At 48.0% G+C, this 26,378-nt stretch overlaps 1 protein-coding gene across 7 annotated transcripts in view; it reads left to right on the forward strand.

The window, feature by feature from the left end:
• Positions 1–26,378, forward strand: part of SH3KBP1 (SH3 domain containing kinase binding protein 1) — a 346,563-nt gene that overhangs the window by 110,088 nt on the left and 210,097 nt on the right. For all 7 annotated transcript variants that reach the window (XM_054006486.1, XM_054006509.1, XM_054006527.1 and 4 more), the window contains one exon: positions 10,508–10,628. In XM_054006486.1, the coding sequence (XP_053862461.1) occupies positions 10,508–10,628 (121 nt within the window). The remainder of the gene's footprint in view (positions 1–10,507; positions 10,629–26,378) is intronic.

Genomic DNA, 26,378 nt, shown 5'->3' on the forward strand with positions numbered 1-26,378 from the left:
GTATTAATTCAGTGTTCAGCTGTAAACTTTTGAAAGAACAACCATAACGTTTTGTTCAGAGTTACAAACATTTCAGGGTTATGAACAACCTCCATTCCCCAGGTGTTTGTAACTCTGAGGTTCTACTGTAATTAATAATTCTTGAAAGATTAAGAAAAGATGAAAGATTGCATTCAAGAAGGGGTTTGTTTGTTTTTTGCTTAAATCCTCTTACATGTTGACACACCTGTCAAATAGGATAGTCTTGAAGCTTTATATACTAACTTTTGTTTTATTATATGGGTAGGGTGACCATACAGCCTGTTTTGGCCAGGACAGTCCCTTTTTTAAGCTCTGTCCCAGCTGTCCTGACTTTTTTGGAAAAAGAGGGCATTTGTCGCATTTGCTCTTGCCAACTCATCAAGTTGGCAAGAGCAAATGGGACAAATGTCCACTTTTGTCAAAAAAGTTGGGTGCGGTGCAGAGGAACGTGCAGGGGGTGAGCAGAGGTGCCAGCCCTGTGCAGGGGGTAAGCTGGGCTGTGGGGGGTAGGGAGAGAAGGGTTCCAGTGTGTGGGGGGCCGGCAGGGTTCCAGTGACCAGCAACAGCCTCAAGCAGGGGACCGGTAGGGTTTGAGTGACCAGTGACAGTCGGGGGGGCGGGGTGGAGGGAGGAGGGATGCTCAGGCGAGCAGCTGGGGTCAGCCCCATGTTGAGGGCCTCAGATGAGCAGCTGGGGCCAGCCCCGCATAGAGGGGGCCTCAGGCCAGCCCTGCGTGGTGTCCCATTTTCCCTTTGGGAAATATAGTCACCCTATGGGAGTGGTAACCCACTATAATGAAGGTGGAGATTAACTTGCTGTTTAACAGCCAATTTCTCAGTGTTCTAAAATCCACAGGCTTACTGGTGGTGTCTTGAAAATTGCTTTGACTCATGGAGGTCTGGGATAGGATTAAGGATTCAAATTTGGGAGTCATTCAGGCAAGGGATTTCTTAGCTACAGACCCCTTAAAGTTCTCATCAAAACGTTATCATTCGTGTAATTATTTTAGCACACACCTGCAGTTCAGACTATGGCTCTTATTTGTCCCATACCAATATCACCCTCTAAGTCTTTATCCTGAATCCACTGCCTCTTTGGGGAAGCAATATTTTAAAAGTTATTTAGGATAAAAATGAATCTCCGGTGTGACTTGAGCCAAACTGATGCACCAGAGAAAGTCATTTGTACATGCTCAGTTTGACTGGAACTTTGTTGTAAGCCAGGGTGTTTGCAGGCAGCCTGACATCAGAGTAACCGGGTGACTCGAGGTAATATGGTGAGGTCATTGAACTCAAGCAGTGCCCAGGTCCTGTGAGTATGAGTCCTGCTCTCCACAGCTTGCTGAGAGTGTGTGTTATGGACATCACTCCCTGCTGACATTCTAACGGGGCTTCTTTTGGAGGTTTTGCCCTGAGATTAAGCTGCTGATTTAAGAGCTGATAGTTCAAGTGCTCTAAACTAGGGTTACCATACGTCCGTTTTTTCCCGGACATGTCCGGCTTTTCAGCAATCAAACCCCCGTCCAGGGGGAATTGCCAAAAAGCCACACATGTCCGGGAAAATGGCCGGCACTTCCTCTCCCCCTGCGGCTCTGCTCCACTCTATCAGATTTACAGAGCCAAGCTGCCCGAGCCAGCGCTCCTGGCTTCGGGCAGTCCCCCCCTGCCTCCGGACCCCGAGCCCTCAGCCAGGCACTTCTCCTACCCGACTCCAGCTGAGCTGCTCCCGCGGTGCAAGGTCCAGAGGCAGGGGGGGGCTGCCCGAAGCCGGTAACGCTGGCTCGGGCAGCTCGGCTCTGTAAGTCTGAGGGGGAGGAGCAGCTCAGCTGGAGCCGGGGAAGGGACGTGCCCAGCCAGCTCTGGGTCCTGAGGCAGGGGAGGGCTGCCCGAAGCCAGCAGCTCGGCTCTTACATTCTGAGAGGGGAGGAGCAGCTCAGCTGGAGCCCAGGTAGGAGAAGTGGGGTCTGGAGGCGGGGCTGGGGGGTGCTGAGCGGGCCGGGGGGGCCAGGGGGTGCTCAGCCGGGGTCCGGGCCGGGGGGTGCTGAGCGGGCCGGGGGGCCGGCGCGGCTGGGGGGTGCTGAGTGGGCCGGGGGATGGCGGGGCCAGGGGGTGCTCGGCCGGGGATCGGGGGCCGGGCCGGGGGGTGCTGAGCGGGCCGGGGGGCCAGCGGGGCTGGGGGGTGCTGAGCAGGCCGGGGGATGCTTGGCCGGGGGTCCGGCGGGGCCAGGGGGTGCTGAGCGGGCCGGGGGGCCGGCAGGACTGGGGGGTGCTGAGCGGGCCGGGGGATGCTCGGCCGGGGGCCGGCCCAGGCTGGAAACGCCGGGGGGGGCAGCCTGGGCCGCTCCTCCTCCCCCCACACCCCCCCTTACCTGCTTCAGGCTTCCTGCGAATCAAATGTTCGCGGGAAGCAGGGGAGGGGGCGGAGTTGGGGCGGGGACTTTGAGGAAGGGGCGGAGTTGGGGCGTGGGCGGGACTGGGGGTGGGGCCGGAGTCCGGTGGAGTGTCCTCCTTTTGGAGGCTCGAAATATGGTAACCCTATCTAAACCCCACATGCATACGCCAGATTGTTTTGAAAAGTGCTGTGCCTCCTCGGTGCCTCGGGCAGAGTTTTGTGATGCTAGTTTGGGTCATCTGGTTCACATGTTCCTTAGATCAGAGGTTCTCAAACTGTGGGTTGGGACCCCAAAGTGGGTCGTGACCCTGTTCTAATGGGGTCACCAGGGCTGGGCTTAGACTTGCTGAGGCCTGGGGCTGAAGCCTGAGCCCCACCATGCAGGGCCGATGGCTCAGGGCCCACTGCCTGGGGCTGAAGCCCTTGGGCTTTGTCCCCCACCCCCACCCCCACCCCCACCCGGGGTGATGGGGCTTGGGCGGGCTCAGGCTTCGGTCCCCCCTCCTGGGGTCATGTAGTAATTTTGGTGTCAAAAGAGGGTTGTGGTGCAAGGAAGTTTGAGAACCACTGCCTTAGATAAAGCTGCCTACCAGTACGGACTGTTTCTAATGTTCAAATTGCTCTAAATTCTATATGCATAGGGAGTTTGTCTTGAAAATTATGTCCCAGTGGGGTCTGAGTTAGAGTTTTTGGTGGAAATTTGGAGTCATTTGGTTAAAGGGATCCTAAGATACAGCCCCACTAAAATGAGCTGCTCATGACATTTTCAGATTTTAGATATTTTCCTAGCTCTGCCCCAAAAAATTTGTAACACTCTGACACTTATGAAACGTATAGCATGGACTGCCCTTGTGATCAGCTATTGAGTGGTACCAACGACTGGTTTAGAAATATTACAAAATCTATTGCACTCTGAAAGCTTTTGCACCTCTACTTACAGACAACTGACATCTGAGCTTTCATTTCTTCAGAAACTCCTTGGTGATGGACACTCGTTGAGTAATGTACTTACATCAGGGGTCGGCAACCTACGGCACGCGTGCCAAATACGGCACGCGAGCCGATTCTGAGTGGCACGCTGCTGCCCACTGAGAGGAGGAGGAGGGTCCCGGCCCCCCATCCCACTCAGCCCCCCCCCCCGCCCACTGCTCTCCCCTGCGGGGGCAGGAGGCAGAAGCTTGGTCTTGCGGCAGCCAAGCTTCCCCCCTCCCATGCTTCTTCCCACAACATGGTGCATTACGCCCCCTCCTCCTCCCAGAGGAGCAGAGCTGAGCAGCAGCGTGCTCGCTGCTCGATAGAGCAGGCAGAGAGAGGTAGAGATGAGCCTGGGGAAAGGGGGTGGAACAGGTCATATCCCTCCCAGCCCCCTGCCATGAACCGCTCAGGGCAGGGGGCTGGGAGCACCCCCATGAGCTGAGCAACCCAGCCTTCTGCCCTGCACCCCCACAACCCTATCCTTCTGCCCTGCACCTCCACACCCCCCAGCCCTCTGCCCTGACCTCGAGTCCCCGCTAACACCCAGCCTTCTGCCCTGAATCCCTCCACACCCAGCCTTGTGCCCTGCACGTCCACACACCCCAGCCCTCTGCCCTGACCTCGAGTCCCCCCCAACCCTCTGCCCTGAACCCCCACACACACCCAGCCTTGTGCCCTCACCTCCACACACCCAGCCCTCTGCCCTGAACCCCCCCACACCCCAGCCCTCTGCCCTGACCTCGAGCCCCCCCCCCACACCCAGGCCACTGCCCTGAACCCCCCCCAGCCTTGTGCCCTGCACCTCCACACACACCCCAGCCCTTTGCCCTGACCTCGAGTCCCCTCCCACACCCAGCCCTCTGCCCTGAACCCCCCCACACCCAGCCTTCTGCCCTGACCTCGAGTCCCCCCCAATACCCAGCCCTCTGCCCTGAACCCCCCACCCAGCGGGCTGAGCAGGCTGGCGGCGTAAGATCAGCATTTTAATTTAATTTTAAGTGAAGCTTCTTAAACATTTTGAAAACCTTGTTTACTTTACATACAACAATAGCTTAGTTATATAATATACACTTAGAGAGAGACCCCTTCTAAAAAAAACTTTAAAATGTATTACCGGCACACGAAACCTTACTTTAAAGTGAATAAAGAAAGACTCGGCACACCACTTCTGAAAGGTTGCCTACCCTTGACTTACATAATAGCTTAAAGGAACAAGTGCTGTCCTTTCTACACAAGCGCTATGAGTTTGAAACCTCTCCTTTTGGAGTTTTACATTCTGTGCATATTAGTTCTCTCAGCATGGCTTTTCCTCATCATCTGGGGCCAGAGTGGGGCTCCTTGCGAAAGTGTGAGTGGGGTGTGCACTTTTGAAAAAAGTTCAGGACTCCACAAATGCAGCTCAGTGGCATCTACTCATCTTCCCCAGTCCTGCCGACGGACAGTTTGATGGGCAGTACTGTGTCGGCCTGGATGCTGGTGTAGACCCGGGATAGTATGGAAAGGGCAAGTTGCCATGTTGAAAATGGTACTAGGGAGGCCAGTGCAAGAGACCCAGACAGGAAAAATTGGTTCTCTTGGAATAGGCTCGCTGAACTCCTGTGGGGTGTTACCACGCATGATGGACCAGGTCTGCATGCTAACATTTAATGTATGGTCCAGTATTTTGAAGTTATAATATGGTAAAGTATCTGGTCTTTTCCAGCTCTTCCACCTCCCACCAGAAAACCTCACTGTGAAGGGTCCTTCCTCAAGAAACCGTACTTTCTGTATTACAATGGATTTCTTGGTTTCTTTGCCTCCCACATCTTAAACTCTTCTGTTCCTGAAGTTTACAAGGTTCACACAGGGAGCTCTTCAAAGACAGCAAGGGAATTAGGCACCTGGCTGCCATTGACTTTCATTGAGAGGTCGTGTCTAACTCTCCTTGCTGCCTTTGAAAACCTCTTCTCTAGACACAGTGGTGGGCACCAGTATATATTTAAGATAGCTAGAATGCCAGAAATGTCCCCTTACATTCCACTAGGAAAGATATGTTAAAAGTGGGGTTTACTGTTTTAAAAACTGAAGATTGCTTCCCAGACCTGCCATTCCCTCTCATGCACAGGCTTGTGCTCCATGCCTATGCTGAAGAGTGATCTCTGGGATGAGCGTGTGGTGTACAGATATGATTCTAAATGTTATTGTTTGAGCAGTGGTGTAGCTAGTTCCTGGCTTTTGGAACAGTTGCAATTGTCTCATAGCTCAATGATCCAGGACAGCCATTTTCAATTCATTCTTCATTATGAGCCAGAGTAGACTATGATAACCATGCAAACTAGAACTTCTTGGCTAGAGTTTGATGCCTCTGTCTGTCTGCATTATTTTATCTCAAGCATCAATGCAGTTATTTGAGACAGACTGCCAAGTCCTAGGGTAAGAGTCTCATCCCCACTCCAGCCCTCTTACACCAGGTAAAAGGGCTGGAGCGGCATACAGGAGGTCCTACAACCCTGGATCCAGCAGGAGGAGAATTCCCTTAATGTTGACATTGTGGAGGACAGCTGTAAGGCTGCTCTCTGAGGACTCCCATAAGCCCTAACGGAGGGGACAGGACAGAGGGAAGAACGAAGAAGCAGCATGTTAGGGGTGGAGCAGAAGTGCTGCATAGATTTCGGGAAGCAATGTAGCCCAGTAAGGCTGTCATAATTTACAAAGGCCCTTAGGCCTGTCTGTTATGCCAGAACTGATCCAACCCCTGGATGGAGCAGCCCAGGATAAAGAGGGTGCATAGGTGGCTCAAAGTCACCATAGCCTCCCCTCCTCCTAGGCTGCATGTTCTGTGCTGAGTTTCTTAGATGTGCAGCAGAGAATCTCACCCCAGTGTATTTCTAAATTTTGGGTCTTTTAAGGCCTTTTTGGTAAGTTTTTAAAAGGAATTGGCTTGGACCTTCACTATTTTCCAGTTCCATTGTAGAGATTTTCCTACATTTTCTATATTCAGTCTCTGGTTAATCTGCAACTCCATCGAAGCAGGATTGGGACTCTAATTTCATGTTATTGTTTGTATATAGTATGTAAAAAAGGCTTGAGGAGCAGAAGTAACATGGGATGCTGAACCAAGTCCAGTGAGGTGAGGAGGAGAGAAAGCAAACTAGAAAGCCAGTGTGGGGCTCTTGTGTAGGTTAATGAAAAAGAATAGCGTGAAAGAAGGAGTGAGCTGATACACTGTAGTTAGGGGAGGAATTAAGAAACATTTAATTACACCAAGGTATGTAAGGTTAGATCTGGTATGGCTGGTGTTGACCATTCAAGATGGATTTGACAGAAATAGAGAGACTGGACAGTTAGCACAACTACCAGGAACCAGAGAGGTGAGGTTGCAAACTGTGGCCTCAATTCTGCAGATTTATGTGCATAACGTTGAGTTCAGTAGCATTGCTCATGTGCTTAAAGGTTAAGCATCTGCATCAGTTTCTCAAGATCAGGGCCTTAGGGGGGGAAATTCAAGGGTTATCTTAAGGCACTCAAGACCATAAAGCAGATTGCCAGACAGCAAGAAGGATCACTAGTCTGATGAAATTCGGAGTGCAAGCTGGCAGGTTGGTATGGTAATTGATAAGGGAAAAGCCTCTTTGGAGGGTTAGTGAAAGATTTGCTCTAGGAAGCTGGAGAATGATTTTCTTCTGGAAAGTGTCTGAAATAGATGTAATCTGGAAGCGTTCAACTTTCAGAATAAGAGACTTCTTTCTCTTATGTTCTGGACATCTTTGCTGGAGTCCTTAGAATCACAGACTCAAGAGGTAGTGAATATATTATTGGTATGAGACATGAAAATGCCATTTTTGTTCATGTGATGCCAAGAAAACAGTTTTTTTTTTTAAAAATATGTATAGTGTATGAGAATGCCATTCATCTTTTCCATAGTCCCTTTTTCATTAGTTTGACTCAATAAAACTTTATGAAGACGCCCTATCAGCTATGATATCTGTTGTCTCCTGGAGAGCTTCACAAGCATTCAAGGATTCGGAGCCAGCTGTGGCTTGACCTAACATGGTTAATCAAGACCAGCTCTTGTGGTACAGGACCCTGCATAAGTCAGAATTTGGTGTCCCCTCACATCAGTAGGAGTTTGGGGGAGAGACAACCCCCCCCCAATCTTAATTAGCTGTGGGGTGGTAGCTATTAAAATCTACAGATAGTGGAGTGGGATGGGGCGCAGTATTAGACAAAGGCTAATACACCTCTACCCCGCTATAACGTGACCCGATATAACATGGGTTCGCGTATAGCACGGTAGCAGCGGGGCTCCAGCGGCGCTTTAAAGGGTCTGGAGCTCCGGCTGCTGCGGAAAGGGGTTTCCGCAGCAAAGGGGTTTCAGCTATAACGTGGTAGGGATTTTTGGCTCCCCACGACCGCGTTATAGCGCGGTAGAGGTGTATGAACAATGAAGGGGAGAAGAGCTCTACCCATGAGGTCCAGGGGAGATGCTGGTGAGAGCCCCCACTCCAACCTACAGGTGATGGGCATGAGGATGCCGCCATCCTTGATCTCTGAAAGTGGGATGGGGCTGCATCTTTGTCAGCCCCTGGCTAGGAGATGTTTGATAAGTTTGTTGCCTCCCCAGCCTTTTATGGAAAGCTCCTAACGCCTTCCCACCTGGATCTGATAGTTGGCCCAGCCCATCAAGATCAGTTGGGTATGCGTTTGAGGGATAGATAGCTAATCCCTCACTGGTGAGGTAGAGCCCAATTCCCTTTAAAAATCCAGCTTGTGGCACACTCTTTCCGCCAGCTTCCTGTGTTTTGTAAATTGAACAGTGGTGCTTTTTGGGAAAGCTATAAACTGGAGCAGAAGCGCTAGAGTTGTCTCTACAGACTCTAGAAGGCTGCACTTCACTCGTTCACATCAGAAGTCTTCCTTTTTTTGAGCTGTGAATGTAATTTTTTGTATTGAAAATCATATTCTGCAGAAATTGCTGGCTTATTACTTTCCCATGCTCCATATTCAATAAGGAAAAAGTGTCCTATTTGCCACTGGTAACTGTAGAAGTTAATTTTCTGATTCTTGTTAGCTGAACATTGAGTTTCATATTGACATGAGGTTTTGAAAAATCCACTTGGCAATGTGCATAGGAAACTACCTCTGGCAATAAGGCAGGACCTCTGAGGTCATGCTTGAAGAAGACTAATGTTTTGACATACTAGCTCCTTCCACTTAAATTGTCAGTATCCGTTTGATATTCTGGCAAACAGTCTGTCACTTAAAGTTGCAAACTGAGCTTGGGAACTCCAGACTTAGAATGAACAAGTTTATTCTTGCCTTCCATTTTAAGATTTTAAAAATATACTCTTGTAACAATCCATGTACTGGACCAGTCTATTTTTAAAAAGTATTGTTATCTTTTTAAATGCATGCATCATTTTTGGAGTATACTTTCTGGATCATGCATACTAAGCATAGGGATATGATGCTATGCACTGCTTGGGAAGCTCATGCACAATCGCAGACATGTTCAGTCCTTAAAGGTGCAGCATTACACAACTTCCACTTTCTGACATCTGTGCATTAATTGCATCCTACGTGCATACATTTTGGAGAAGTGGCAGACAGCTCAGGTTCATACAAATAATGATAATACAATGCCTGGTTAAGTAGTACTGTTTGGGTGGCTACATTTAATAAAAACCTTTAGAAAAATATCAAGAGGATTCACAATATTACTGCTGAGACGTTGTGGCTGTACACACACTGGAAATTGTAGAAATAAAATGTAAGTTTAGATGTTTGTTAGAATTTAGAACAAAAAAGTTAAAGATAAGTGAGTCAGAACGGGGGGCTCTAGCCTGGAACTTTGGAGACCCAGGTTCAGTTTTCTACTCTATTGCAGACTTCCTGTGTGACTTCAGAGGGATGTTGTGAAGATAGTTAAAGATTATGTGTTGTTCAGATATTACAGTGATGAGGCCAAATAAGAACCGAGAACGTTGTATTTTAAGGTCTGCATGAAAGGTTTGTGGAATGGTGCTCCTGCATATGTTCTGTAAATATTTGTTTAATGAGAATTAACTGTGAACTATTGGGAAACCCTTTCCCTTTCTCTCAGTGATCAGGGAGAGAGTAGTATTGCTATGATGAAAGTTCAGTCCACTGTTGTTTCCCCTGTCCACTGCTAAAGAGACAGTCTCCTAAAAAGGTAGTCAGTTGCAAAATATGTTATCTGTAGTAGCTGCCCTGGGTGCCCCTTACAATATTTATAGTGCTAGTCAGATTTTCCTATTTAAAAAAAATGTTTTCATATCCCCGTTTGCTGTGTTGAAATGCCTACAGAAACAACACGACAAACTGACTTAACTGCCTTTACAAGGGTAATCATTTAGCTGACTCTGTGCTACGTTGTCAAATGCACAAGTATTCATGTTAGAACAATGGTGAAAAATATTTTTCTGTAATCGTTCAGCTATAGTAATTTTAGGTGTTGCTGGTAAAATAGAAGGCAGACATTTTACAGACAAAAATGTGATTAAATTGGTGAGATTGACCCTTTTAAAACACTGATTGGGGAAAATTTTGATCATCTATTAGCCTGAATATTGCTTGGTTTTCATTGTGGCATTTCACTTAAAAATATGTCTAGGAGTTGGGGAAGAAATATTATTTATTACGTTGTGGCTGTACACACACTGGGTATATACTACAGCAGTTTGAATTGAAATATTATTCTTATTGTGAGAAGGGAGAGGCAGTTTAAAGATTTTATCTGACACAATCTTGAGTTGCCCACTGGGTGATTTTTTTAAAATTAACTTAATTTAAACAAAAGTGTTTGGAAGCCGTTAAATATGATAGGTGCCAGTTCAAAAATTTGTCCAATTGTTCCATGTACTGGAGTGGCAATAACCTGTAACTACCATAGCTGTACCATGGTAAGAGTGTAACACTCTGCTTTCTGCAGAGAAGAGTAAGAATAACCCAAATTATTGTGAAATATAAAAACACATGGGTGAGTCTAGCTGTCAGACTTTGAGACTTTGGAACTTATCACAGTTCACATCTATGACTTTTTCCAGTACTGGACACTTGAGACTTAAAAGTATCCTGTAAGACATCTTGTAATCTGTCTTTCCTTTTTCCTCCCATACAGGAAATAAAGAAGGACATGAAGAAAGAAAGTATTGCCAACAAACCACCAGAGAAGCCTATAGATGAAGTTTCCAATGGAAGCCCTTTACTGTTTTCTGAGACAATTAGAACCACCAGAAAAGGTACAGTATATCAAAATATAGACTTTGGTTAAACTGATGTGCTTTGTTCACAAAAAATTGAAAGAATGGAATGTAAGCTTTCATTGTTTATAATGTTAAAGCACAGCACGTATACAGTTGTGAAAGGCTACCAATAATGTTGGGAAGATAACAAAAAACTTTCCTTGATTGGCATACAGATGTATTCAGTATGTCAATTTCCATTTTCATTTACATTTACAAAAGCACAGCTTCTTTCCTTCTAAAGAGATTTTGTCTAGATTTATTTTAATTAAGAAAAGCTACATGGGTGGATTACTGAAGCTTATCAAACTGACAGCTAGAAGCATATATAGTGCTCCTGTGCAATGCTGTTAGCAAACTTCAGTCCTGAATGTATCCCCCCCCCCCCCCCGCTTCTTTCCCAAACAGAAGTTGCTTTGTGACAGTGTGATTTTTTTTTTTTTTAAGGATACTAAAAATGATGCTAGGAGATGGGTAGAGTAACAGAGATCTCTTTTTTTTCTCTCTCCCCCCACTCAAGCATTCCAGAAGCTTTGTTGGAAAGAGAAGAAATAGAAAGTTGTTTTCTCTCTTCCAATAGCTAGAAGGATATAGCTTCAAATTAATTACTCTGAAGGGAGGGGGTGCACCATAGAAAGCTACATTCGCCCACCTTCCACCTTGTCCCCTACCCCAGCAGCACAGTGAACAGGGGCACAGCGACCATAGCTTCCTGTCTGAAGGGAGACGTGCCAAGAGCTGATTAGCACAACGCAGCCTAAAACCACCCCAGCGAGCCTCCGGGCATTCACGGCCACTTTGCTTCCCCTCCCTGACACTTGCTGGCCCACATCACAGCCACCATCTCTCCCACCATACCGGGCAGAACGCAGCTCCCTACAGAGAGTAATTAATTTGTTACTCTGAAACTTCAAATTAATGAAACACTGCCTAAACCAAATCTGATATGAAAGATGTAGCTTTCAAATGGTGTGAAGGATAGCATCCTCCTCCTTCTCCCAACATCTGGGGATGGCAACAGGGCTTCTTAACAGGGTGGTGGTGTCCCACTTTTATATCCAACTCTGTATAGCAGAAGGCTGGTGAATTTTTCAAACATTGCCTCCTTCCCACAGCTATCCCCTCTGCTCCTGGACAGACAGGGTCCTTGTTGACTATGCAGCAGTTTTTTCTCTCAGCTCTTCTAACTCATGCTCTCACTCTGTTTCACTACAAAGTTGAGGGTGTAGAGGAGGAACTGAATGGAGACAGCTCAGATGTAGCCAAGAGAATGTTGCTGCCACTGCCAATCTCCTCTTTCTCTGTGCAGCAGTTTACCAAGAGAATCTTGTTAGAGGGAGGGAGGCTAAGCAGACAGTTGCTGCAACATGCAAATGTGAAGAAGAGTTCACTAAGAGATACACGGGGAGGGATGTGGGAGGGTTAAATTGATTTGGGATGGGGAAAGAACGGAAATATTTTATTAGAGAGAAAAGGTGGGTGAGGTAATATCTTATATTGGACCAACTTCTGTTGGTGAAAGGGACAAGCTTTTGAGCTTACACGGAGTTCTTCTTCAGGTCTTGGCGGTGTGGCACTATATATATAGATAGATATTACAGGCTTTTTTTACTGGTTTAATTTATTTTGTCTTTGAGCAACTAGGTGACAGGGATGTTTTTTAAGCGCTGCCCTATGCTGCCACCGGCCTGTAGCCCTTAAAAGGCAAGCCCCCCTGTTGCAGTTTAAACACATTTCTAAATGAAAAAGAGTTTTCTTTTTTTGGCTACAGTATTATACCTTATGGTTTCTTCAGAGCCCTGCATTGTAATGGAGGAGGTGTTTTTTGTAATGAAACAATGAAGTGCCTCTTGTAAAGGTTGTGCTTAATTAAATAATCAGTTAGTCTAACTCAGTGGTTCTCAACCAGGGGTATGCATATCCCTGTGGGTACGCAGAGGTCTTCTGGGGGGTACATCAACTCATCTAGATACTTGCCTAGTTTTACAACAGACTACATAAAAAGCACTAGAGCAGTCAGTACAAATTAAAATTTCATACAATGACTTGTTTATACTGCTCTATATATTATACAGTGAAATGTAAGTACAATATTTGTATTCCAATTGATTTATCTTATAATTATATGGTAGTAATGAGAAAGTAAGCAGTTTTTCAGTAATAGGGTGCTGTGACACTTTTGTATTTTTATGTTTGTTTTTCTAAGCAAGTAGTTTTTAAGTGAAGTGAAACTTGGGGGTATGCAAGACAAATCAGACTCCTGAATGGGGTACAGTAGTCTGGAAATGTTGAGAGCCACTTGTCTAACTCCTTCAGATTGCAGTCGTGATCTAGGAATATTTCAGGTTTGCCAAATGCCTCCCAATAATAGCCTGCCCATATTACTAATTGTCTTTAGCTGCTTAAAGGGGGTAGCCATTTTGTTACAGGATTGTTTGTTGGAAATCACCTCCAGCGATTTGTTTGGCTCACAACTGAATAGAACAAGAAGAATGAGAGGGCCTGGTTGCAGGGGCTGCAGTCCTGATTTTTTTTTTCTTTTCATTTTGCTTTTCTGACTGAATATTCTTGATAGCTTTAATATGTTTCCTTCTGGCTACCATAGATAGCCCACAGAGACACTGTACTAGAACTGATTGGTTTGATGGAAGTAATTTAGGGAAACATGTTGTGTGTAACTTTAAGTATATCCTTTAGGGGTGAATTAATAATTCTAGGGATTTCCTTTTCTGCACTACTTAGGGAGTATGATCTAGGGCTTGGTGCTCCTAAATAAGGAGTAATAGGATCTGTTCTCAAGTCAGCTACAGAAATGCTGTGTGACTTTGTTCAAATTACTGAAAAATGTGGGGCTAAGAGTTTGAAAATGATTAGTGATTTTGGGTGCCCAATTCTAAACACTGTAATGTGCATTGATTTCCAACAAGGCTGAGTGCCTTCAACGCACTTTAATTTGCTTCAAGTTGGACATCAAAAATCACAAATCACTTTTGAAAATTTAGGCCTCTGTGCCTCAGTTTTCACATATGCAAAATAGGAGTCGTACCTGCCGAATAAAGGTGTTGAAGCATCGTGATCATATACTGCAAGTAAATACATTTCTTCACCTAAATTACAAGTAATACTGTAACTTTTTTTATTTATTTAAAAAAATACAAAACTACTTTATTTTTTTAAGTTCTCTTGAAAGGATCAGAATTTAAATATTGGCCTAATGCACAGAACTGCTTTAATCTTTTAGATAAAAGTTCTGTGATGGAGTCCAAAATTTTCTGCACCTCCGCAGATGATGAATAACATCAAGAATGATGAATAACGTCTAAAGCCATGTAGTGAAAGAATGATAGGATCCGAAGGAGAGATTCTGTGTTTTCCCTCTGAGAGGCTCAGTACAGAACTCTAAGCTCAGTGACTGGGGGATGGGGAACGGGGCTAAGGGGGCTTTGTCAGCTCTGTGCCTTCCCAGACTGCTCTGAGGGTTGTAGCATCTCCTGGTGTAACATAGACATTTTTGGGCCCCTGTCTAAGTTGTGGCATATATTAAGGGCCACAGCACTGCCTGGCATATATGTAAGCGGGGGAATGGTCCCGCTATTGTGGGGAACTTTCCTGGCTTCTGCAATACCCCGGTGAAGTGGACTAGCGAAAGGATCTGAGTCCCCGCTCCCACTTCCTTTACCCAGAGGCCTCCCTGCCCTTGAGGGCTCCCCTTCCACTTTCCTGTCTGGCTGAGTCCTCGTAACCCCAACAAGGCTGGGCCCAGGATTTCTGGGGGGCTCGACCCCCAACCCTGCTGTGGTCACCTAGGACAGGGGCTAGGGTGTCCCCACTTCGGGGTACTTTTTCTGCACTGGGCACCTTCCTGACCCACTGATTATTTCATACAATTTAAAGCCAATACAAGTTGTTTAATTAACAATTAATTTTAAAAAAGAATAAGGAAAAATGGGAAAGATTAAAGGAAACACATCACCCTGCTCTGTGGCAGGGAACATTACAAACAGTGTCTTTGGAACGTCAGGGCAGTTCAGTTTGTTCCTTGTAGGTCCCAGGCCTGCTTCTTAGGCCCTGTCTGTGCTGCAGGGACGCTGTGGGTTGGACACTTGCTCTGGTGGTGGCCACACGCTCTCAGGCTCTAGGTGGCAGGACCCTTCTTCCCAGCGTCGCCCCCGCCCAGTCGGGGTTATGATCCCCCTGCAAGTTTGGCCTGCAAGGCCTCTTGGCTGAGGCGTCTTCCTGTGCTGGGCCCACTGCCCAGGGTCCCCCTCACTCTCCCCAGCTGCTCACCACACTCGGACTGCACACGGCTCCGGACTGCCCCAGCCCCAGCTCCGGACTGCTCCAGCCCCGGCTCCAGCTCCACTCGGCCTCAGCACGGCTGCTGCTGCTGCTCTGCCTTCAGCTCCCTGGGCTGCTTTTTTGGCCCCTCTGGCTCTGGTTGCTGCAGCTTTGCCCCCAGCACAGCTCTGCTCTGCAGGCTGCTTCTGTGACTCTGCTCCCAGCTCTGACCTGCTTCCTGGCTGCTTGTCTGGCCCCTCTGGCTCTGGTTGCTGCAGCTCTGCCCCCAGCACAGCTCTGCTCTGCAGGCTCTCTCCTTAGCTCGGCCCCACTCTGTCTGACTCAGGCCATTCCAGTTCACACGGAGGACGGGACCCCCCCGGCCTCCTGACTCTCTGATTAGCCAGCCCGCCCTGTCAATCAGGCTGATCTGGAGCATTGGCCTCTCCCCATTGTTCCTGGGGACAGTTAGTCTCAGGCTCCTGATTTGCCATCGACCCCTCCCCTTTTAGTGCTGGGAGCTAGCAACCAAAACACCCCCACTGAGTGTTAGTAAGGGGGCAACAGTCCCCTTACATTCCCCCTTGCTAAAATACTGCCACATCCACAATATTTACATCGGTTCATTCAGGCCCCATGGTAACAACATATACCCACGTCATTGTATATCAACAACCCATTAGCAATTATCAAAAGAACATTTAGCATATTTAACATTCCACATCTACTTCTTAATACTATACATAACAATATTTATTAAAACACTACATAGAACCAATAACATAATTATTTTTAAGTCTAACAGGAAGTACGCTCTTATTAGTTTTCTGGGACCTTCTTAAGACTGGCGGTTCATTACCCATATTTTCTATTTTCCTATCCTCGGGTAATACTGGGTCAGTTTGAAGGATCTGGCCATTCTTGTTAGGGTTTGGGTTTGCCCCACTCTGTCCCCCTCTGTATTCGGTTTGTGGGACTAGAACCATTTCCCGATTGGTTTCAGCCTCCTAAGGGCGTACTGATCTACGCCTCCTATGGTCCCTGTCTGGAGTAAGAGTACAATGTTTCAACTGGTCCCTATGTACTACTATCCCAGGACCACCTCGTTCAGGCTGGTTAGCATACACTGGCAGTTCGGGATTGTTGTGGGTGACCACAGTGGGGGGATTTGGCTTCCATTTGTCCTGTATTTTATTACATCTCCGGCGTCTACGGCTACGAAGTGGTACACAGTCACCAGATCTGATGAGAGCCCCACTGGACTTGCTATCATAAGTCCTTTTCCTACTTTGGGCTCTGTCTTTAGTTGTTCTGAGAGCAACTTTCCAGGCTGTCTTCAGCCTGTCATGGTGACCTTTGACCTGGTCATCATAATTGGTCATCTCATTCTTAGAAAAGACTTCTTGATGCTTCTCTGGCAACGCCCTTATGTTAGCCACATGTGCAGGAATCAGCCCTTGACGTGCCGCTTGAACTGGAACTTGCAGTCTCCCATCACATCTTTCTTGAAGAAAGGTAACTCGTCCTCCCTTCTCCTTCGTCATCTGCAGCTCATTTCCTGGTACACAGCTGTGTTCGTCAAGGATCTTCCCTCTCCAAGGAGGAATAATGGTCTTCCGTTCTCTGCCCACTTTACCATTTCCCATATGCCTTGTGGGTCCCAGGGAAAGACTCTGCCTCTCCTCTCGAGCCAGTACTTTACTCAGCACAGCATTCTTCATAGAGTGCTCATGACAGTTCATCTTCCTGGTTCCTTCTCCTGGCAGCAGTAGCTCCTTCAGCTCACTAATGATGTTCATCCCTAGAATCCCTGGGACTCCTTCTCCTATATGGCTCCCTTTTGAGGCTTTGTCTTTCAGGATGAAGATGCATTTTCCTGGCAGTGTCTGGCCCATATACTCTATGTCTGCTTCAAGGCACCCCACCACTGGGATTGCCAGTCCATTAACAGCTGTTAGACGTACAAACCGTGTGCTGTGCATGGTCAGGTCCTTGTCCTTCAGATATTTTTGAAAATGCGACTCAGTAATGGTGGTGACTTCTGAGCCAGTATCTAACAAACATCTGGTCTTCACCCCTGCTATACATACTTCAGCAGTTAGACAATCTCCAAATGCTCGCTTACAGAAATCGCTAGATATGCTGGCACTGCCCATGTTCCTCTCAACACTGTATGCAGAGGGATTTTCCACAAAGGACAGGCCTAGGAATCCTTCTGCCACTGCTTGGCCTTCTACTGTAGAGGGACCACTTGCTCCTGGTGCCCCATTGGTTTCGATTGCCTGGGACTCTGTTCTCCTTCTCAGTGGACATTCTCGGCTAGTATGTCCTGGCCTTTCACAAGTGTAACAAATGTATCTTCCCAGCTCATCCTTCAGTGGGGCTCTTCGGGATCCCGGTGCCCTTGGATACTTTGGCATACTAATGGGATTCTTTTCTTTCATCAACTCGGTCATCACTTTCAGCATGTCCCCCTGTTGGACCGCCAGTTTTTGGACAGCTTCACTTAAGCTTTCCAATGTTAGCTCTGTTTGGGGCAGGACCTTTTCCCCAGCAGCTGCATTCACTAGGCCCCCACTTTGTGTATGGGGATTAGGCTTGGCCGCCTCTGCCACAGGAACTTCCTCTTCTTCTGACCACATAATGGCAGCCTGCATGAGTTCATGGAACTTCTTACTGGGCTCTTCTTTAAACCTCCTTTTCATTTCACGTCGGAGGGAGTCATCACGGAGACCCAGCACCAACTGCTCTTTCAGAACCGTATCTGGGTCTGGAACTCGCTGAGGGTCTCGCCGTTCCACTTTGCTCATTCTCTCCTGGAGGTCATATGCGTATGCCCGGACAGTTTCACCAGGCTCCTGCTTTCTCTCAAAAAACTCCTTTAGTCGGGTTCCAATAGGTACCTTGTCTCCATACACTTTTAGGAGGAGTTCAAATACCTTTTCCACATCTTTCTTGTCTGCCACTGCCATGAACTTTACTGTGGCCTTGGCCTGGCCCTTGAGGTGCTCCTCTATGAAGTCCACATGATCTTCTTCAGGTACTCTTAGCACACGCAGAGCCACCTTCACAGACTTGACCCACTCCTCTACTGTAATGTCTCCTGGTCTAGTCGGGAAGCCACCAAACTCCGTGACCTTCCGCTCCCGTGGGACGTAAATAGTAGGGGGTTTCTTAGCTTCTGCTGTCTGTTGGTCTATTACTGCCTTGGCCAGCGATAAGGCTTCTCTCTGTTCAGTTCTAGCTTGCTGTAATGCCTCCGCTTGGTCTGATAATCTGCGCTGAAGTTCAGCAAACTGGGTTCGTAGTTCTTCAATTCCAGCCATGGTAGGGTGCTCAACTAGGCCCGGACCATGCTACTAGAACTTAACCAGAAAACCAATGGGATGGACCCTGTGGATAGGATCCTGTTCGTGACGCCAATTATGTAAGCGGGGGAATGGTCCCGCTATTGTGGGGAACTTTCCTGGCTTCTGCAATACCCCGGTGAAGTGGACTAGCGAAAGGATCTGAGTCCCCGCTCCCACTTCCTTTACCCAGAGGCCTCCCTGCCCTTGAGGGCTCCCCTTCCACTTTCCTGTCTGGCTGAGTCCTCGTAACCCCAACAAGGCTGGGCCCAGGATTTCTGGGGGGCTCGACCCCCAACCCTGCTGTGGTCACCTAGGACAGGGGCTAGGGTGTCCCCACTTCGGGGTACTTTTTCTGCACTGGGCACCTTCCTGACCCACTGATTATTTCATACAATTTAAAGCCAATACAAGTTGTTTAATTAACAATTAATTTTAAAAAAGAATAAGGAAAAATGGGAAAGATTAAAGGAAACACATCACCCTGCTCTGTGGCAGGGAACATTACAAACAGTGTCTTTGGAACGTCAGGGCAGTTCAGTTTGTTCCTTGTAGGTCCCAGGCCTGCTTCTTAGGCCCTGTCTGTGCTGCAGGGACGCTGTGGGTTGGACACTTGCTCTGGTGGTGGCCACACGCTCTCAGGCTCTAGGTGGCAGGACCCTTCTTCCCAGCGTCGCCCCCGCCCAGTCGGGGTTATGATCCCCCTGCAAGTTTGGCCTGCAAGGCCTCTTGGCTGAGGCGTCTTCCTGTGCTGGGCCCACTGCCCAGGGTCCCCCTCACTCTCCCCAGCTGCTCACCACACTCGGACTGCACACGGCTCCGGACTGCCCCAGCCCCAGCTCCGGACTGCTCCAGCCCCGGCTCCAGCTCCACTCGGCCTCAGCACGGCTGCTGCTGCTGCTCTGCCTTCAGCTCCCTGGGCTGCTTTTCTGGCCCCTCTGGCTCTGGTTGCTGCAGCTTTGCCCCCAGCACAGCTCTGCTCTGCAGGCTGCTTCTGTGACTCTGCTCCCAGCTCTGACCTGCTTCCTGGCTGCTTGTCTGGCCCCTCTGGCTCTGGTTGCTGCAGCTCTGCCCCCAGCACAGCTCTGCTCTGCAGGCTCTCTCCTTAGCTCGGCCCCACTCTGTCTGACTCAGGCCATTCCAGTTCACACGGAGGACGGGACCCCCCCGGCCTCCTGACTCTCTGATTAGCCAGCCCGCCCTGTCAATCAGGCTGATCTGGAGCATTGGCCTCTCCCCATTGTTCCTGGGGACAGTTAGTCTCAGGCTCCTGATTTGCCATCGACCCCTCCCCTTTTAGTGCTGGGAGCTAGCAACCAAAACACCCCCACTGAGTGTTAGTAAGGGGGCAACAGTCCCCTTACATATATTAAGAGCCCTGAGCTATATTAAAAGCTACAGCACTGCCTGGAACCACTGCAGCCAGAGGCAGTGGTTTTTTGGGTGGGGGGGCGAACGCAGGGTCATGTGTTCCCCTCCTAGATTTCTGCCTTCCATTTAGCAACAGCTTTGGCTCGGGCCAGCTGTCTGGCGTTGCTGGCTCGAGCCACCTGGGGTCACCGTCCCCCCCCCCAAATGTTTCTCCGCACCCCCCCCCCCGAGGGCATACCCCACAGTTTGAAAACCTCTGTTCTCGATCTAGAGGCGACGCATGGGACAGTTACATGTCCCCACCCCCGAACCTTTAAATTGTGCTCCCCCTCCCCAATTATCAACAGTTACACGTTGCCTCTGAAGCTGTATGTGCTGCAGCCATGGCCCTGTTGCACATGCTACACTAGAGCTTGAGAAGGCTCAAAGTTGAATAATCTTAAGACTGCCGTCTGCAGAGTATGCACCAGGTAAATCCTCTCCTGCCTGGATATGGAGCTTTTAGGACCCCTTTATGCTGCTTCAGCCCTTTTATCTGGCATAAAGGTCTAGATCAGGGGTCGGCAGCCTTTCAGAAGTGATGTGCTGAGTCTTCATTTATTTACTCTAATTTAAGGTTTCGCATACCAGTAATATATTTTAACGTTTTTAGACGGTCTCTTTCTCTAAGTCTGTAATATATAACTAAACTATTGTTGTATGTAAAGTAAATAAGGTTTTTAAAATGTTTAAGAAGCTTCATTTAAAATTAAATTAAAATGCAGAGCCCCCCGGACCGGTGGCCAGGACCCGGGCAGTGTGAATGCCACTGAAAATCAGCTCGTGTGCCGCCTTCGGCACACGTGCCATAGGTTGCCTACCCCGGTCTAGATTGAGAGTGAGAATTTTACTCCAAATGTCCAACTGCCGCAATATCTTAACAGATTTAAAAGTAGCCATACTTCAACAAAAAAACTTCAAAAACAGACTTCAAAGAGAAACTGCAGAGCTACAATTCATTTGCAAATTTAACACCATTAATTTGGGCCTGAATAGGTACTGGGAGAGGCTGGCTCACCACATCCACTCTGATTGAATTGGCCCTGTTAACACTGATTCTCCACTTGTAAGATAACTCCCTTCTCTTCATGTGTCCAGTGGTGAGTTAGAGCCGGTTGGCACCGGTTCGCACGAACCGCTTGTTAAATTTAGAAGCCGGTTAGAACCGTTTGTTAAAGGGGTGGGCAATTGGGAGAGGGAGGTTTTTTTTGTCGTTACACCAGCCCGCGGGACCATCCTGTCGGGCCTGCCTGAGCTCCTGGCTGGGGAGGCTCCCTTGGGCCCCTTCCCCGCATTCCCCCCCCCTCGCAGAGCCTTAGCGTGCCACGCCGCCGGCGCCAGCGCTCTGGACCAGTCCTTGAGCCGGTAAGGGGTGGGGGCTGTGAGCTCCAGCGGACCACGCGACACTGATACACGCTGCCCTGAGCAGCATGGTAAGGGGGCCGGGCCGGGGTTGGGAGGAGGGGTTGGATAAGGGGCAGGGAGCAGTTGGAGGGGGCGGTCAGGGGATGGGGAACAGGAGGGTTGGGTAGGCATGGGAGTTCTGGGGGTCTGTCGGGGTGGTGGTGGATGGGGTCAGGGCACTTAGGGGACAGGGAACGGGGCGAGTTGGGTAGGGGGTGGGGTCCTGGGGAGGCAGTAGGGAGTGGGGTCTTGGGAGGGGGTGGTCAGGGGACAAAGAACGGGGGGGGGTTCATGGGTTGCGGGTTCTGAGGGGGTCAGTTGGGGGCAGGACATGGGTGGGGGTCAGATGTGGGGGGGGACAGGCTGTTTTGGGAGGCACAGCCTTCCCTACCTGGCCCCCGATACAATTTTGTAACCCTGATGTGCAGGGCCAGGTTTCGGAAGTGCGGGGCCTGATTCAAACAGTTTTGACGGGGCCCCAGCAGGGATGACGTAAAAAAACACGTGGGGCTTGTACTCACCAGGTGGCACTCCAAGTCTTCTGCGGCACTTCGGCGGCGGGTCCTTCACTTGCTCTGGGTCTTCACCGCCGAAGATGCAGAGCGAGTGAAGGGCCCGCCGCCGAAGACCCGGTAGGGAACTGGTTCTTAAGTTTTTGGCTGCTCATCACTGCATGTGCCAGTATCTTTATGCCTGCATCTGTAACTTTCACTCCATGCATCTGAAGAAGTGGGTTTTTTACCCATGAAAACTTATGTCCAAATAAATCTGTTAGTCTTTAATGTGCCACCGGACTCCTTGTGTTTTTTTTAAACTAGCATTCGTGCTTCTGCCAATTAAGATTTATTTTTTTCAGTTACATTCCTATCACATTAAAATTTACTTCAAAAAGCCCACTGGTGCACTTGTTTTTAAGAATGTATGTTATTTTTTTTAAATGGGTGCTTTGCTGTAGCATTACATAGCTAATGACATGAAATGAGCTCTTTTGGCAGTATGTGAGATGCATTGTTCTTATGGTGTTCATTGTGTGGTTTGACTTGAGTCAATCCATCCTGTAATATGGTGGAGGAAGTTATTTAGATTTGTCCTAATAGATCTGAAGGAATTTGAGATCAGTGTCATTGAGCTTTCCTCCTCAAAGGAATGACATTTAGAAGTCGAAATGGGAATAAACATAAGAGGAAGTGACATGTGGACTAGCATTTTGAGAACACAAGACAATGAAATATAGAATTGCATTGTGGATAATGCTTTTGTTCCTTTGTGATGTTAATCGCTTGATGCTCCTAGGTAGCATAACATAAAATTCTTCTTGAAAGTATGCTGTATTACCTAGTTCTTGTATAATTGTATGTTTTGATCAAGGGAGAACTTGGTTGCATTTTGAAACTGCTTTTTGAATGTTTTTACTATGAACACACACACACACACACACACACACACACACACACACACACACACACACAAAATCCAAACTGTTCTAAAGAAAACGTAATAATTAACTTCAAATCATGGAAGGATGACTGTTTGGAAGCAGTGTCCAATACAGTTGTTATAATGCCACATATTTTGTGCTGTTGTATGATCTGTCACCGTTTCCACTAAAACACCTTATTTTCAGAAACTGATATAGTCTTTAAAAACATTCTTCCAGCTGAAGTATGACATACATGGCATGAGCCTGTCAGTGCATTTATTATGATTATTTTTCTTACACAACTCAAAACATTTTGATTCCTCTGGTTAAAACCTATTGAAGACACAAAGAATAAAAAGTTAAATTAATGGTGTTTGGTGAGGGCGTTTTCACTCCTGTAACTTATTTTTGATATTATATAAACTAGCTGACTGTCGATAATGTGTAAGCTAGATAATTCTGGGGAGGATAGAATTACTGGGTATATAGACTCTCATTGTTCTGTTTCTGGTAATTCATAGGCACAGTGACTTGAGTAAGAGTGACCCCAAATATTTATTCCTCTTGTGCACTGACATGAGGCCCTATTGGTTCCTTGTATTACTTTAAATTTTCATTGTTTGTTTTTATCAATCATCTTCAAAAAATTCATTCCTCCTGTGACACACTTCTGTGTATGCCCTTTCATTGGCATGATACCCAGGGCCTGGAAAGATGTGTAGTTTTTGCCAAATTGTACAGTTATGAGTGAAGATCCTTTTTAAGTACCCTGTTCCATGTATCTTATGGAAATCTCATTGCTTTCTACTGGTACGATAATGTTATGGTAATGATACTGTAGTGAAGATTTAGATAGGGTTTCCATTAAACCTCTCTCTGCAGTGCCTTCTGGTTTTTGTTGAACATTTTTTGCTTGTTGCATTGGGTGTGATGGTGTCCATGCAAGAGTCTTGAAGGCACTAATTTATTTAGCTTCACAGCACACCGATAGGGTAGCTAAGTGTGATAAAGGAATGACACACAGAATAATGGTAAGTATTTTTTATTTCCTGGCTCCAGACACTTGACATAGGTCAGGGTTCCAAAAGATGATTATACACTGTCATATCACAGGGGTGATTATTCACGGACACCAGTGGCAACTTTATTTTTTACATATGTGGAAAGTGAAACGGAGAGATTAAGTGACTTGACCAAGGTCTGCTGAAAGTCTGTCAAAGTAAGCAATAGGACCCAAATCTCTTGATTTCATGTCCCTTGCTTTAACTACTTTATTAGCTTTTTCTCTTTAAAAAAATCCATTAAAATGTTGTAGAGTTTGTGCAGACCAGGGCAGGTTCATTTAAAGCTGTTAACTTTTGAGGAAGCAACTTCAAATTTGTGTAGCACTTATAATGGAAAGTTAAGAGGAACTTGGCAGCTATTTTGCAGAAGAGAAAGTGGCTCTCTCAGGAGAAGCAGAAAAAGTAAAGGGTCGACATAAACTTTGTCTAGTCAGTTTTTTTTTAAAAAAAAAGCTGATTAATTGCCCCTGAATTGCCCTGAAAATTTGAGTAGTTCTACAGTTACATTTTCATACTCCTGTAAATGAATTTTCTCCAATTTGATTATATGAAAAACCCACAGAAACAGAAATAGAAAAAAACCTGACTGTGTAGAGGAAATAGTGAAACTGGCTATACAAAGTGTTGTCAAATGCATAAAGGAAGCAAAACAGAAAAAACAAAACAAAAACAAAAAACCCTGAGAACTGTTACTGCATTTTTGTCTGATTTCTTTGTTATGATCTTTAGTAGGTAAACAATTTTCAGACAAGTTTATTTTTTAAACTTTACTGTGTTCCTTCAGGGAAAATAAACTACAGGATTATTAAATCAAGAAAGAGAGAGATGGATTTCTTGTATTATAGATAAGGCTAAGATTTTTGTCACGATTATTTTTAGTAAAAGTCACAGACAGGTCGGGGCAACAAACAAAAATTAATGAAGCCTGTGACTTTTACTAAAAATAACTGTACAAGCTGGGGCAGAGGCTCACAGCCCCAGCTGCATCCCCCACCACAGGGCAGGGGTGCATGGCCCCGGCGGCAGCCCCCACTGTGGGGCTATGTGTGGCGCATAGCCCCGGCTCCAGCCCCTGCCACGGCTCCAGCTGCTGACAGCTGAAGCTGAAGAAGTCACGGAGGTCTGGTAAAGTCACAGAATCCGTGACTGCCATGACCTCCGTGACTAAATCGTAGCCTTAATTATAGAGAATCTTCATAATGACTACAGGTAACCAGATTGATCTAAAAGACCATTTGTGAATCGAAAGAGGAGGGGGGAGCAGAAACACAGGCAGAGGTCGATGACCTGCACCAATAAGCCAGTGGGTCAACCTCAGTCCCCTTAACAGCTGATATCTGGTAGAAGAGCCAGCAAACAGGTTGGATCAACCCCACCGATATACCTGGAATCAGAAGCGTGGTCTAGCACTGGCAGCAGGTTTCAGAAAACTGAGTTTTGTCTGAGGATTCAGATGTATTTTGTAACTGCTGTGGCAGGAGGCCAGAACAGTGAAAGCCATCAGTGCATGCAGGCATGAAAGCAACAGTGCATGCTGTTTCGGGGCAGCTGTACAGCCATGCAGAGCAGAGGAAGCAGACCTGAAAGCAATCACCTGTGAGATAAGCAGCTTAGCAGTTGCACGGAGGAAAAGGGGACAAGGAAAAGAGAAGAGGAGGAGCCAGTAGGCCAGAAGAGGTTGCCACAGCCCTGTGCATGGAGATGAGAGGGAAGGCAGAGAGCATTGTGAAAGCTCCAGGCAGGGTCATGGGGAAAGCTAGCAAAAGCAGCCAGGAAGCCTGGGGTTGAAGAAGTAATGCTCTGGCTGCTGGGGAAGGACTAAATGTAGGGTTACCATACGTCCGGTTTTTCTCGGATATGTCCGGCTTTTCAGCAATCAAACCCCCGTCCAGGGGGAATTGCCAAAAAGCCGAACATGTCCAGGAAAAATACGGACGGGCACTTCCTCTCCCGCGGCTGCTCTGCTCCTCCCCTGACTCTTCGGCTCTGTTTAAGAGCCGAGCTGCCCCAGCGCTATGGGCTTCAGGCAGCCCCCTTGCCTCCGGACCCCAGCTGTCGGCCGGGCACTTCCCCTCCCGGGCTCCAGCGGCGCAGGGTCCGGAGGCACGGGGGCTGCCCGAAGCCGGTAGCGCTGGGGCAGCTCGACTCTTAAACAGAGCCGAAGAGTCAGGGGAGGAGCAGAGCCTCCGGCCGCGGCGGCTCTGCTCCTCCCCGACTCTTCGGCTCTGTTTAAGAGCCGAGCGCTACGGGCTTTGGGCAGCCCCCATGCCTCCGGACCCTGCGCCGCCGGAGCCCGGGAGGGGAAGTGCCCGGCCGTGGCGGCTCTGCTCCTCCCCTGACTCTTCAGCTCTGTTTAAGAGCCGGGCTGCCCGAGCGCTACCGGCTTCAGGCAGCCCCCGTGCCTCCGGACCCTGCGCCTCTGGAGCCTGGCAGAGGAAGTGCCCGGCTGGGGGCGCAGGGTCCGGAGGCAAGGGGGCTGCCTGAAGCCCAAGAGCTACCGGCTTCACGGTTTGCCGGGCAGCCTCCAGACCCTGCGCTCCCGGCTGGGCGCTTCCCCTCCCGGGCTCCAGCTGCGCTGGGGAAGCGCCGGCCGGGGGCGCACGGTTTGGGGGCTGCCCGGCAAACCATGAAGCCGGTAGTGCTCAGGCAGCCCTTTCCGCGTGGGAGGGAGGAGGGGCCGGGGAAGGGGCGGAGTTGGGGCGGGGCTGGGGGTGGGAAATGGGCGGGGCCAGGACCCCGTGGAGGGTCCTCTTTTTTTATTTGTTAAGTATGGTAACCCTACTAAAAGGAGAGCTAGTAAGAACAGGTTAATTAAGGGACCTCA

The sequence above is a fragment of the Malaclemys terrapin genome, chromosome 1 (assembly GCF_027887155.1).
Source record: "Malaclemys terrapin pileata isolate rMalTer1 chromosome 1, rMalTer1.hap1, whole genome shotgun sequence".
Lineage (NCBI taxonomy): Eukaryota > Metazoa > Chordata > Testudines > Emydidae > Malaclemys > Malaclemys terrapin.